Consider the following 13766-nt stretch of genomic DNA (forward strand, 5'->3'; position numbering starts at 1 on the left):
CTTCTTTTTATTATGTTCAACATAAGACAGAAACTCATACAGGTTTGAAATGACATGAGGGTGAGTAAATGAGTAAATTGTCATTTTTGGGTGAACTATCCATTTAATGTTCTTTGTACAATTTTAGTAGTTTTATCAAAAAAAGTTGGTCAATGTTTATGCAGTATGTTCCTCTTTATGCTTTTTTATGTATTTTTTTTAATTAAATATAAGTTATAAATGTGTTTGTTTGTATATTATAAACTTTTATATATATTTAAAAATGTAAAAAAAAATTTTAATAAATTAAATATATGCTTTTAAAATCTGAAGTTCTATTTGGTTGGTATCATAAAGTCAATAGAACAAAAAGCGCAGAAACAGGCACGGAATTCTTTTTTTGTTTACTGATGACTCACTGCGCGAGCCAGTTGAATGATGTGCCGGTGATTTGATGGGTTTCGGTGGGTGAACACGAGGCGGAGTTCAGAGCTGGTCTTAGCGGGTCTGTTATAAATTAATCATGCAAATCAGACCACTGGCCCTGCACCCGGGTGACCAATCAATACGGGCGGTCCGGCACACCCAGTTTGTGCCAGTTTTCAATAGTCTCACATGAGAACATAAAAGCCTGTGAGCAAATCAGGATCATGTCAGTGAGCTAAATGACCGTGCTTCAGCGCTGATTGACTAGCTGCGCACCTCAGTGTTGTAATACACCTGTTATACTCCCGGAAGTGCTGACGAGGTTTTTCCACACGCAAGCATTGACGCCAGGTAAGGAATTTGTGAGAAAAATCTTGTCGAGCTTGAAAAGCTCATCTGTGACTATAATAGCTACACCTCATCCTTTGAACAGAACCAAGAGACCCAGTCTTGGTGGAAGCAAGATTTCTCAAACGGATCTTGTGATTTCTCGCAGTGTTTTTGATCGTCTATCTGCTGTTTCAGGCATGTCTCGCGGTTCGGGAATCATTCCAGATGAATCCGTGTTTAATGAGTTCAAAAGACAATGCTTGTCCACGGAGAACTGGCTCAGTAAATATGATAAAAATGACATGGGGGTCTGGGTCGAGGCGGCCCCTTTATCTACTTCAACAAACAACAAAGGGAACTTCTCCAAAGTACACAAAATCAAGGTAAGATGTCTGCCTGCATCTGTGTAGGCTTTACATGTATGGTCTCGAGATTACCTTTTAAAATAACTTAAACCAGTTGCTTTCAGACAACAAATGGACATTTTCACTAATTTTAGTAGGAATATTAACATTACCACATCATAAAATATTTAATAGGTCATTAAATATGACCTTATAAATAGACATTATTCAGTAGTAGTTATGAAAATGTAAGGGTGTGTGTTTAATTTTATTTATTTTACATATCTTTTCTATGGACTCCACAATCTCTTTTTTTTTTCCTCTATAACATGTCTGTTTAATTGACATGTTTAGTCCCATGTGTACTGCTGCCGTAACAACTCTAATGCAAATGCGTTGTTTCCAATCCAGTGTAGGATAATCATAAAGGATGTACCTGCTGCCACCATGTATGATGTGCTTCATGACAGCATGTACCGGAAGACATGGGACCCCACAATGCTTGAGAGCGTTGACATTGCTCGTCTGGCTCCTAATGCTGATGTGGGCTACTATTCATGTGAGTCATGTCATCTTTAAAATCTCAGTTAGGGAGTTATTTGTTATCTTATGGTCATTCTAGTGGTTCTTTTGGGGTTTTGTTAGTCTCCGTGGTAGTCACCTAATACATTTTGAAAAGACTTCAGCACAGTGGCTTATCGCAGTGCAATAAGAGCTGAAGAAAAGCCTCCTGGGAGCATGTTTTTGCCTGTATTTATAGTCAACGTTATTGTCAGTTTTGTTCCTCTTTTTGTGTTGTGGGTGTTTATTGGCCTGCAGGTCATATAAATTAATTTGTTTATCCTTTATTCACAGGGATCTGCCCGAAGCCATTGAAGAACAGAGATGTGGTGACCCTGCGCTCATGGCAGGCATCTGAAAATGAATATGTGATCATTAACTTCTCAGTGAAACATCCGGTACTTCTTTTATTTACTTGTACCTCCTGTTATCATATGTGTTGTTACATACATCAATTTAGAACCAAGAATAGCTAAAATAATGGCTGTTTTTGAACAAGTTTGCATCCATGTCCTCACATTAGTGTAGGAGAAAATGTTTTAACTTCAAATATTATGCTCATTAAATCATTATAATTTATTAATACATGCATTTAAAAATGATACATATCTTTTAATAAACTCTTGCTATCATTTTAGAAATTTCCCCCACGGAAGGATCTGGTAAGGGCCGTTTCCCTTCAGACAGGTTACCTGATCAAACCAACGGGGCCCAACAGCTGCATTTTCACATACCTCTCACAAGCTGATCCCAGAGGTATGAACAGATTCCCTGCTTTATTTGAAATGTTCATCCATTATTTATTTACATTGTAATTATTTTTTTAATCTTTTAGGGTCTCTTCCGAAGTGGGTTGTCAACAAAGCGTCTGAGGTCCTGGCTCCAAAAGTAAGTAAACCTACTTCGCCTCTTACTATTGTTCCTGTGCATCTACTCTTTGAGGATGTGAGTGTGTTTCTATGTGGGCCTGCGTTTAAAGCTTGTGAAATCACAATGGTTACTATGGTAACCTACTGGAAGATCTTGTACTGAAGACACTCATGCAGCACTTGCTGTGCCAAAAGTGAAACTTGTTTATCTTGTTCTGTCTGTATGCTGCATGACTACAGTCATTCTTTTTATTTACAGTAGAGTGTCACTTAGGCTCCTATTAAACACAAATCTCTTTTCTTTATTAATCATTCGTGATAATCACTGACACAGCAAGCAGTGACATTTTACACTTGCTAGAAACGCCTTTTAATAACTCTGCAGCCCTCACTGAGTGTTCAGATTATCTAAAGATAACTGATGTAGATGTTCTTCTGATTAAGAACAAGAACTCAGTCTTGCATTGCATTGTGGTCTTTATTAATTAGTACTGCATGTGGTAGGGCTGTTTGCAGTGTTCCCAGACAGTATCTCTGTCCAAAGGGCACTGATAAGATGGACTGTACATCATGCGTAGTCTTCATAGACTATTATTGAACACTGAGGTGTTTGTCTTTCCATTGACCATTGATCAGGTTTTAAGGTTTTATAATTGTATAAGATTTTAGTCTCCCATGCTCATCAAGGTAGCATTTATCTGATCAAATATGCAGTAAAAAAAAAAAGTAATACCGTGAAATATCATTACAATTTAAAATAACTGTTTTAATGTTTTTAAATGTAATTTATTCCTTTGACAAAGCTGAATTTTCAGCATAATTTCAGCAGTCTTTAGTGTCACATGATCCTTCAGAAATTAGTCTAATATGCTGATTGGCTGCTCAAGAAACATTGTATTGTTCTAATTGTTGAAAATAGTTGTGCTGCTTAATTGTATTTTTTTGTGGAAACCATGATGGTACCATGTTTCAGGTCTAAAAGGAGGATGATGATTTATTGTCCAGTTGTATTAAAACACAAAACCGGCCCATTAACTTCAGTTTAGAAGTCAGACTTTATAGGCAGTATTTCAAACAATGACACTTTGTGCTGCCAAAAATGCTGGAGAGACCCAAACAGAAACTAGAAAGGGTGTATTTATAGCTATGATTGAGCAAAAAGATTTGAGCCACTGCACAGCTTGAAAATGAAGTAAAACTGGATTCCATTTCATTTGTCTTGGTTTCACAAGAATGAAGAAATGATCAAAGTTCAGTGTCGCTTCCGCTGATACTAGTGCCGCTCCCTCATTCTCCTCGGTCATTCCACAGGTCTTAAGAAGCGTCCACCAAGCCGGTCAGAACTACCCTGTGTGGAAGGCAGCAAATTCTCCAGATCATAAGCCGTGGCTGTATCCCATACAGAGTGAACTGCCCATGATTGATCCAGCAGAGCTGTCCATCCAGCGCGGAGATTCGCTCGAGAACGTGGATGAGAGCTCCACCAGGGATGCTCAAGAGAATGAGGACAGCAGCTAAAACATCCAAACGGACGGTCTTTAACTCTGGTTTGTGTGACGGGGTCAGTCCAGTTACCTCTCACCCCACTTATAGCTTACTGATACCAACATTCCTCCTTCCCGCTCAGAGTAAGTGTTTACAATCACTGGTGCACAGATCTGCACATTCCATTACCCATGTCTGAGTTTCTTACGGCATTGCATGTGCGATTAGTGGTGTTTAATTGAACAAAAGAAAATATTTAGCAGTTCTGCTTCTTAATTTAATTTGAAAACCCTTTTAAAGGTGGTTCATTATCTTAAATGAGAACTTTTTTTTTATTTATTACTAAAGGCTACGCCTACATGCTATTGAATAGGTTGTTAATTTCTTTAAATATAGTTAAACGTGTAATCTTTGTTTTAAGTCACCATGGTAGGGGAGAGATTCCTCTCAAAGTCATCCTTTTGTGTTTGTGTATTTATGTCTGTGTGCCTTTTCAAAGAGGTGTGTCCGTAACGGCATGAGTGAAAATGATCGACACCATGGGAGAAAACCTGCATTCAAGGCCCTGTAATATGGCCAAAGCAGTCTAAGACACAATGTGGTATTACCTCAAGGTTTATTACTTGAAGTGGTATTAGTTCATTTGCCTGTAACAGGCAGAAGACAACAGAAGGCAGAGGAATGTAATGAGAGCTTTTCTGTACTTCTGTTATGTATGTGCCCTTGAACATGAAAGAAAATGACATCAGCAATAACATGATACCAGTGGATCAAAGTTACCCATATTTTTGATAGATGGTTTTCTTTCTGAGGAAGGATGGATATGTAAACTTGTGTTTGATAACTTGAATTTTATGTATATGAAGTCCGAACTCAATGAAGGGTAATATGGTTTTATATTTTAAATAAATTATGTCTTTGAAAACTTTTTTTTCTTCTAAGATTGTTGCATCTTTTAGTGTTTCTTAATGGCACTGCACCATACTAGTTTACATTATCATGGTCTAATACCCAGTATTTGCATCTAAACGACCATCTGAAAGTGTAAAAGTGACATTCATCTGTTCCACTGAGCTCCAATAATGGAATTCAATAAACTGGTTCAATGTTAAAGGAATATTTTGCCAAAAAATGAAAATTTGCTGAAAATGTAGTTGCCCTCTGCCCATCCAAGGAGTTTGTTTCTTCATCAAAACAGATTTGGAGAAATTTAGCATTACTTAATGTACTCACCAATGGATCCTCTGCAGTGAATGGGTGCCGTCAGAACAAACAGTGCCGTCCAAACAGCTGATAGACACATTATAATAGTCCATGAGCAACCGACTGGACTCAGTCTATTAAAATCGTAAGTGAAAAGCTGTGTGTTTGTAAGAAACAAATCCAGAATAAAGACATTTTTGGATTTTGATGTGAGAGGACTGCAGACTGGAGGAAGCACTGGGAAGGATTTTGGATCTGTTTTGGCAACAAGTGACGGTTTGAAGTTAAAACGTTTTAATGATGGATTAGTTTCTTACAAATGCGCAGCTTTTCACTTTACGAGACCTTAATTGTTGGACTGGAGTCGTGTTTATTATTGTGATGTTTTAATCAGCTGTTTGGACCATCATTCTGACGGCACCCATTCACTGGAGAGGATCCATTTGTGAGCAAGTGATGTAATGCTAACCTAACCAAACCTGTTTTGATGAAGAAACAAACTCATCCACATCTTGGATGGCTTGAAATTTAAACATTTTTGGTGAACTATTCCTTTAATAATACTTCACGAGTTCACACTTACATATATTTAGCACGAGTAAGGTAATGCATAGTTGGCGTGCTTTTCTAGGGAAGGGCTCCGGGCTCAGGAATGGCCCGAACCCAGAGTACCCCCCATAGTGTGGTGAGAACTCTAGTGATACCTCTTGAGTGGAGAAGGGGTGGTGGAGGGATACTGATTAACTGTCATATGAATCGCTGTATTTATATCCATGGGTTGATTAACCTGAGTGCGAACCTCCTGTGTTAATTAGGCTAAGTATCTGATATGCTCCTCCCGAACTTTAATAAAACATCATTTAGTGTTTATAGTACCACTAGATAGTAGATTACACAGTACATTAAAAATGCCACACCTCCTGGCATCATAAATGTAACAAGATCTGAGAATATAATATTCCCTTCTTACATTTCCCCCTTCCCACTTGGAGACTTTTTCATCATACAGGTTTATTCTTAAAAATGAGCACAAAAAGTACTTTTTCATGAGAATATTGATTTAATTTACATTCACACTTACATTTCACTGCTGGTTATACTCTGCATAATTGTGTATGTGACAAATAAAAATCTTGAATCTTAATGAGAATTAATTAGTCAGTAGCAATGCGTCTGTCAGCAGGACATTAATCATTAAACAACTAAATGCTTTGCTTTGGCATACAAAATTGAAATGTAATCACAAAAAACACCTAGTTATTTAAATATGTGATATTAAACACAATTTCAGCTTCATTTAACAAATGCCTCTAAGTGAAGATATTAATAGCAGATCATAATTTACTTATGATGTAACCACCTATAGTTATTTCATTCAATAAATAACACATCTGCCATGTTTTCTTTTTATATGCATGACGTATCTCAGAGTATGCTAGTTTTCCTAGAGGAAAGAAAATGAGGAAACCGTGAAGAGGGGAAAGTATCTGAACATTTCACCAGCTGCATTCAAAACTGGCACAGCTCTAAACCACCACTATGGGTGAAGGAGCATGTCGTGAAGCGTTTGAAGATGATTTCTTTGAGCACTCTCTTAGTCAGAGAAGATAGTTAGTGGGAGGAAGATGATGCAGAGCAGCTGAATGTTTCGCTGACACACCAACGCCTCATCAGCTGCGTCACTGAACCAGTTCAGTCATGAAGGTCAGCTCTGCCACCTAGTGAACAGTCCTCTCCTTCTGCCGCTGGTAGTCTAGAAAAACAGAAGCATAACACACATTTATGTCAGGTACTCCAACTGAATCAGCTGACTGAAATACTCACTACTGTCACATTTGGTTTGCTTAATTAAGAAAAACACTTCATATTCAGTAATATTATCAGATACTATTGGATGAGAACAACACTTGAAATGAGCTGGATTACAGTCTGAAGGGAAGGATGAGTATAATACTCACTGTAAGGGAAGTATCGAACCTTCATCAAAATCTCTCTTGCAGTCTTTAAAATCTCAACAGCCTAGGAGTGAAATGAAGATCATACCAATTCTGTTTAGAACATGAGATATCCAGCGTGTTTCTGTCTTTCAGACTGACATATCAGATCTTACCTTTGAATGCTCAATGTCTTGAAAGTCCACATCATTGACAGAAAGGACTTGATCGCCCTCTTGCAGTCCTGCCCTATGGGCATCTGAATCTGGCACCACCTGTCAAAACATTTCGAGCAAAACCAAGATGAGGAAGTCAATTCTTTAGCTGAAACATAAAGAAGGTTTTAATAGCCAAAACTGACCTTTGAAATAAATATACCAAGCTGGGAGGCCTTTCCTCCACGGATATTGAAGCCCAGTTGTGCACCTGGTGGCTTGTTTAACACTATAGTGCGAGGTAGGAACTGAGTGAGCTCATTGTTGTAGTCAGGGTGATGTATCCTCTGATTAGAAGAAAGAAAAATGTAAATTAAGTCAATATGATCACAGAAGGTGAGTTGAAAACGTAGTCTCCAGTAACTGTCACCTCTTGTGGAGGGATCCATGCAGGAGGGCTCTCATAGGAAGGAAGAAACACTACTGGCAGTTGATAATCATCGTATGGAATCTTTTGGTCCATGTTTTTCGAGCTAGATTTGACGGTGTGAGAAAAAGTAAACAGTGAATTTATGAGGACAATCGTCTTCGATATATTTTAAGTGTAAGGTTTCTTTTCTACTTTTAAAGACTGAATTAGGTTCCTTACAAAACTGTCAATATACTGATGGCTAAAGCATGAAATGACCAAAGATTTATAATAAAAGGGATGTAAATTCACTCTCTACGGTTCTCATTGTACGGTGAGTACGGGAAGCTAGCTTGCTAACACTCAACAGTAAACACAAGATGCGCTGCACAGTGAGCTTTAGGCATGCAAATTACCAAAACGCAGCGCGAATGAACTGGCGATACTAATGTTCTCATACTAAAATGAAAGACAAGCAAAATATACAGTTGCTTTTGCTCGACAGTTTTGTTTTTGTCAGTCAACTCACCATGAACTCCTCGAGCGAACCATTAGCCCCGCCCTCCTACAGATCACATGACCAGCACTTTTTTCTTTCCTTTTTTTCCTCAACAAAAACTATGGAGAGGTAAAGAAAATATTGTTATTGGGACAGTTTCACGCATAGTATCCAAAGACCTTTCAAACTCTGTAAATGTGGCCTCTCGGCCACTTCCCTGACAAGTCTCCTTACTGTCCCGTTGCCCAATTTCAAGAGCATCCTAAATTCATAGGGTTTGCTGTGTTTCTATGATAATTAAAAAAAAAAAAGACTTGAAGGATATGTTCAGTATTTTTTTTGTAGGCAAGATTAGGTATGTGCCTAATCAGAAACTGGCTTTCAAATATTAACCTACTCTGAAAAAGTAAAAAGTCTGTCAACAAACCCTAGTCTCCCCTGTTGTCCCGTAGTCTGGACAGAAGCAGTGACTTCAGTTCATGAGCTTATACTGTAAATGTATTGTAGAAATGAGAGATAATTAACTAAGTGACACTGGCAATCACCCAATACTTGAACTGAAAATATCCACCAGTTTTTTCTTTTTTCTTTTTTTCACTCTACCTCTTGTTGGTAAGACTTGAATGCCACATTTTAATACTTTTTACTTACTTTTACTTTTGTCATTTAGCAGACGCTTTTGTCCAAAGCGACTTACAAATAAGTAACTAAAACTAAAAGTTACAACTCTATAAATACTATATGTTTTTACGAAATACTATAAACCACATGTTTAAGAAAATAAAGAAATTAAATAAAATTGACACATGCATGTAACATTTCAATAATAAACATATAAACGAAAAACTCAAATAAAAACATTACATTAAGAAATATACCATGTCTTCTTATACTTTGAATGTCCATGATTATTATAAAAAGAAAAATCCAGTCTAAGACTATTAAGTAGCCTATTCACATATAGGCTACATTATTTGTAAAACCACAAAATGAGAACAGCATAAAAAACATTCAGCATTACATTACATTTAGTTTACATTACTGGCCTTAAGAGCTATATGGAAACACTTTCAGTAACACAGAAAATTACCTGTTAATTACTATGAACTATATTGCATTTTTTTTTATTCAAATTCAAATGATATACATGCTCTTTTTGTCTTTTTTTCATTACTTACTTCTGATTTTTGCATTTGCTCCTTAGACTATGCATGTTTATGGAAACATTCCTATATTTGTATGCAAGTGTAAATAAGTGAGGAAAAGCCATGCAAGCACATGTGGGCTGAGATTTTATTATACAGATCATATTATATTTTATATTTAATATATAATAATTATATTATATAATAATTTTTTTAAATGATTATATTATATATTATATTATATTATTAAAATAAAACTTTTTTATTATTATTGAATGCTTGAAAAAATAATAATAATTGTCATCATTGTCAAATCATAACAATACAACAACAGTCCAGGGTCATTCAGTCTTTCAATCCAAAGGAAGTGCCAAGTCCTTTAGCAAAGCCATTGTTCTTATTGCTTTTAAGTTCGTAGAGAACTCAATAGATTCAAAACACATTTTCATTTCAAGTTTGAATCTTAAAAATAGAGGTTTGCATTTAGAAAATGTACATTTATGAATATGATATTTAGCTAACAGGAAAATAAGATTTATGAAATAAGTATCACCTTTTTTTTCACATTCATGAAAGCCAAAAATGACATTTCTATAAGTAAACTCAAAATTAGGATTCACATAACATTTGATAAAGTCAAGAACAACCAAAATGATGTTGTGTAAGAGCAATTCCAGAATAAAAGTTTCAGGGTTTTCTAAACAGAAAGAACAGTTGGTATTAATATCATTCTTAAGACTTTTAAGAGAGCGCTTATCCGGGTAAATTCTATATGAATCAACTTAAATGCAATTTCTTTCATTTTGTTAGTAATTTAATATTTGTGAGGTAATGACCAAACTTTCCTCAGGGAAGATCGCTTACTAAACCATTCCAATAAGAGATTACATAAGGCACAGAAATAGATGCAGATACAGATTTTCTAATAAAATGAGTTTTATTCTTCCAAACAAAGTAGAGAAGCATTGTATCAAATTTTTTTAAGAATGGCAGTGTGAACATTCAAAGAGAGAGCAGCATATGTTAACCTTGACAAACCGTCAGCTTTGGCTAGTAAGATTCTTCCCTTCAGTGAGAGATCACATTGGAGGCACGTTCAGTTTTTTTCTGAGTACTCTCAATTAATGGATTACAATTTAGGGAGCATCTTTCTAATTCATTTTTTGTTATAATAACACCTAAATAAGATACCTGATCTTTGATTTGAATATTACAAATGTCTGACAAATTACATTCTTTGATGGACATCAGTTCACACTTTGAGAGGTTCAAGAACAGGCCTGATGCTTTGGAGAATTGCTGGATATACTTTAGTGCTATAGGAACTTGGTTAGCATCTTGCAAAAAAGCCAGTTGACTGATGAGTATCTGTTTGTCAGCAATAGGAAGGAAGTCACGGTGGCCTAATGGTTAGAGAGTCGGACTCGTAATCCAAAGATTGTGGGTTTGAGTCTCGGGCCGGCAGGGATTGTAGGTGGGTGGAGTGAATGTCCAGCGCTCTCTCCACCCTCAATACCACGACTGAGGTGCCCTTGAGCAAGGCAAGGTGTGTTCACGGTGTGTGTGTGTTCACTGCTGTGTGTGTGCAGTATGGATGGGTTAAATGCAGAGCACGAATTCCGAGTATGGGTCACCATACTTGGCAGTATGTCACTTCATAGAGATACCATGAAGACCACTATTAGAAATATAAGAAGCGAAATATCTGGGAAACTAGTAAAAATAAATAAAAATAAATAAGGTGATAATGGTTGCCTACGTGACAAGTAAAATCTAGGAGAAGTTTCATGTGTGACTCTGGACCACAAAACCAGTCTTAAGTCGCTGGGGTATATTTGTAGCAATAGCCAACAATACATTGTATGGGTCAAAATTATTGATTTTTCTTTTATGCCAAAAATCATTAAGATATTAAGTAAAGATCATGTTCAAGATATTTTGTAAATTTCCTACTTTAAATATATCAAAACATCATTTCTGATTAGTAATATGCATTACTAAAAACTTCATTTGGACAACTTTAAAGGCAGATTCCAGATTTTCAAATAGTTGTATCTCGGCCAAGGATATGGTCCTATCCTAACAAACCACACATCAATGGAAAGCTTATTTATTCAGCTTTCAGATTATGTATATGTATACATGTATAATTCTTGTATATATGTATACATTATGTATAATTCTTATGACTGGTTTTGTGGTCCAGGGTCACATATTTTAATTTAACTGTGCTAACTACAGTTGTAATATAGAGTTCCCCTTCAGGAACTCGAGCTGCGTCGAAGCGCTATGGGAACGTATTCAGCGTGACCGCGTTCTGAATCACATGTATAATCTGTCCAATGGATGGGCGAGACGTCACGGGCGGGTGACGTAATCGGCCAGGAAGCATAAAAGCACGTGCGCTACTCTGTGTGTGTCTGTCGATCTGTGTTGTGAGTCTTATTTAGTGTTGTTTGTCCCTCACTTGAATAAGCTCCACAATGTCTAAAAGTGCAGAGAAAACTAAGCACTTGGGTGAGAGCAGATCGCATTACAGGACTGTCGTTTCAATAGGAGACTTCAGCTGAAGCAGTCCTGATGCTATGGTCCAGGACTCATGAGGGCAGGCCCCTCTGGGGAAGATCGGCGTACACCGCGGTACACGGTGCCCCTCTCTCCTCGGTGCCCTCGGGAGATCGGTCTGCCAACCCTGCCCGGCGCATCGATCTCCAGTGAGCACACATCTCAGTTTCTTCCGACCAGAAACGTAGCGCAGCTGAGATGCTCGCCACCCCCTCGGGGGTCTCTAAAGCAGCTAGTTTGGCCGTCTCCTGCCGGTGTGCCGTTCCAGGACACCGAGCTAGCCACTCTGGGTACACCAGAGGCCAGTCTCGAGAGACTGGTTCCCTTAGTAGACTATTTGGCTGCGTGGAAACTACTGCCAAATGTGTCTCCATGGGTCCTGCATACTGTAGAGAGAGGCTACAGAATCCAGTTTGCCTCAATTCAACGAGGTGAATCCCACTCTGGTGGGCCCCAAGCAGGCTCTGGTAATGGAACGCGAAGTAGAGTACTCTCTTGAGGAAGGAGGCCATCGAGGTGGTCCCTGCTCACGAAAGAGAGTCCGGGTTCTACAGCCGGTACCTCATAGTTCCCAAGAAGGATGGAGGGTTGTGTCCCATTTTAGATCTGCATCAGTTGAACCGCTCAGTCAGCAGACTGAAGTTCAAGATGCTCAAACAGGTCGTCTCTCAGATCAGGTCCGAGGACTGATTTGTCACAATCGATCTAAAGGATGCACACTTCCACGCCTCCATCCTTCCCACTCACAGGAAGTCCCTGAGGTTTGCTTTTGGGGGCAAAGCTTACCAATATCAGGTTCTTTGCTTTGGCCTTGCACTCTCACCCCGCACTTTTACATCAACGATTGGTTGATTCTAGCTCAATTGGAGCAACTGGCGATTCGACATCGAGATGTCGTTCTCGTGCACATGAAAGAGCTGGGGTTGAGACTGAACGCCAAGAAAATTGTGCTTTCTCCAGTACAGAGAACCACTTATCTAGACATGGTGTGGGATCCGACCAAGATGCAGGCACGCATGTCCCCTGCTCGGTTTGAGTCGATCCTCACATCAGTCAAGAGAGTGAGAGAAGGCCAGTCATCACTGTCAAGCAGTTTCAGAGACTGCTGGGTCTGAGGGCAGCTGCGTCCAACGTGATACCTTTTGGCCTGCTGTACATGAGACCCCTACAGTGGTGGCTCAAGACCAAGGGGTTCTCCCCGAGGGGAAACCCACTCTTTCATGAGGTCATGAGACGATGCATACGTGCCTTAGACATGTGGAGGAAACCTTGGTTCTTGTCCCAGGGCCCGGTACTGGGAGCTCCTTGTCGCCGTGTAACACTAGCGACGGACGCGTCCCTCACTGGTTGGGGAACGGTCATGAGTGGCCACCCTGCCCGCGGTCTGTGGAGTGGCCGCCATCTGACATGGCATATCAATTGGCTGGAGATGCTGGCCGTGTTTCGAGCACTCAAACACCTCCTCCCAGACCTAAGAGACCACCAAGTTGTGGTGCGCACCGACAGCATATCGTTGGTCTCGTACATAAACCACCAGGGAGACGACCCTTGTACAAGCTGGTGCACCAGATCCTTGTGTGGTCCCAGGGCAAACTCCTCTCATCGAGAGCAGTGCACATTCCTGGGCATCTCAATCTGCGAGCAGATGTTCTGTTGAGACAGGGGTCGAGGCCCAAGGAATGGATGCTTCACCCCTAGGTGGTGAAGCAGATATGGAGAGTGTTTGGCCAGACACAGGTGACCTGTTTGCGACTCTGAGACAGCGCAATGTTCTCTCTGGTTCTCTCTGACTCCTCCAGCTCCTATGGGACTGGATGCTATGGTGCAGACTTGGCCGAGGCTTCGTCTGTACGCTTTTCCCC

General features: G+C 39.1%; 2 protein-coding genes across 3 annotated transcripts; one reads left to right on the forward strand and one right to left on the reverse strand.

Moving 5' to 3' along the window:
* The first annotated feature begins 424 nt into the window (after positions 1–424).
* LOC306852810 (START domain-containing protein 10-like) lies at positions 425–4927 on the forward strand. Of its 2 annotated transcripts, XM_079389904.1 has the most exons (7): positions 425–756; positions 931–1118; positions 1491–1638; positions 1935–2038; positions 2279–2396; positions 2476–2528; positions 3821–4927. In XM_079389904.1, exons 2-7 carry the CDS (start codon positions 933–935, stop codon positions 4025–4027), a joined length of 816 nt encoding a protein of 271 aa, XP_079246030.1. In that variant the 5' UTR covers positions 425–756; positions 931–932; the 3' UTR covers positions 4028–4927. The 2 variants fall into 2 exon arrangements, with proteins under 2 accessions (XP_079246030.1, XP_079246029.1); XM_079389903.1 differs by having other exon boundaries at positions 425–1118.
* A 1269-nt stretch (positions 4928–6196) lies between these two features.
* On the reverse strand, positions 6197–8267 carry LOC306853402 (PDZ domain-containing protein 11-like). The gene is made up of 6 exons (XM_079390774.1): positions 8225–8267; positions 7717–7819; positions 7493–7633; positions 7308–7406; positions 7156–7216; positions 6197–6950 (listed from the first exon to the last, which is right to left on the reverse strand). The coding sequence occupies exons 1-6, from the start codon at positions 8245–8247 to the stop codon at positions 6916–6918; spliced, it is 462 nt and encodes a 153-aa protein (XP_079246900.1). The 5' UTR covers positions 8248–8267; the 3' UTR covers positions 6197–6915.
* Positions 8268–13766: the final 5499 nt, after the last annotated feature.

Source organism: Barbus barbus, assembly GCF_936440315.1.
Source record: "Barbus barbus genome assembly, chromosome: 33".
Taxonomy (NCBI): Eukaryota; Metazoa; Chordata; class Actinopteri; order Cypriniformes; family Cyprinidae; genus Barbus; species Barbus barbus.

Coding starts and splice junctions, on each gene's coding strand:
- LOC306852810 (XM_079389903.1), top strand. CDS start 933: ATGTCTCGCGGTTCGGGAATCATTCCAGATGAATCCGTGTTTAATGAG. Junction 1,119..1,490: donor CCAAAGTACACAAAATCAAG/GTAAGATGTCTG, acceptor TTTCCAATCCAG/TGTAGGATAATCATAAAGGA. Junction 2,039..2,278: donor ACTTCTCAGTGAAACATCCG/GTACTTCTTTTA, acceptor CTATCATTTTAG/AAATTTCCCCCACGGAAGGA.
- LOC306853402 (XM_079390774.1), bottom strand. CDS start 8,247: ATGGTTCGCTCGAGGAGTTCATG. Junction 7,634..7,716: donor CATGGATCCCTCCACAAGAG/GTGACAGTTACT, acceptor TCTTCTAATCAG/AGGATACATCACCCTGACTA. Junction 7,217..7,307: donor AAGACATTGAGCATTCAAAG/GTAAGATCTGAT, acceptor TTTCACTCCTAG/GCTGTTGAGATTTTAAAGAC.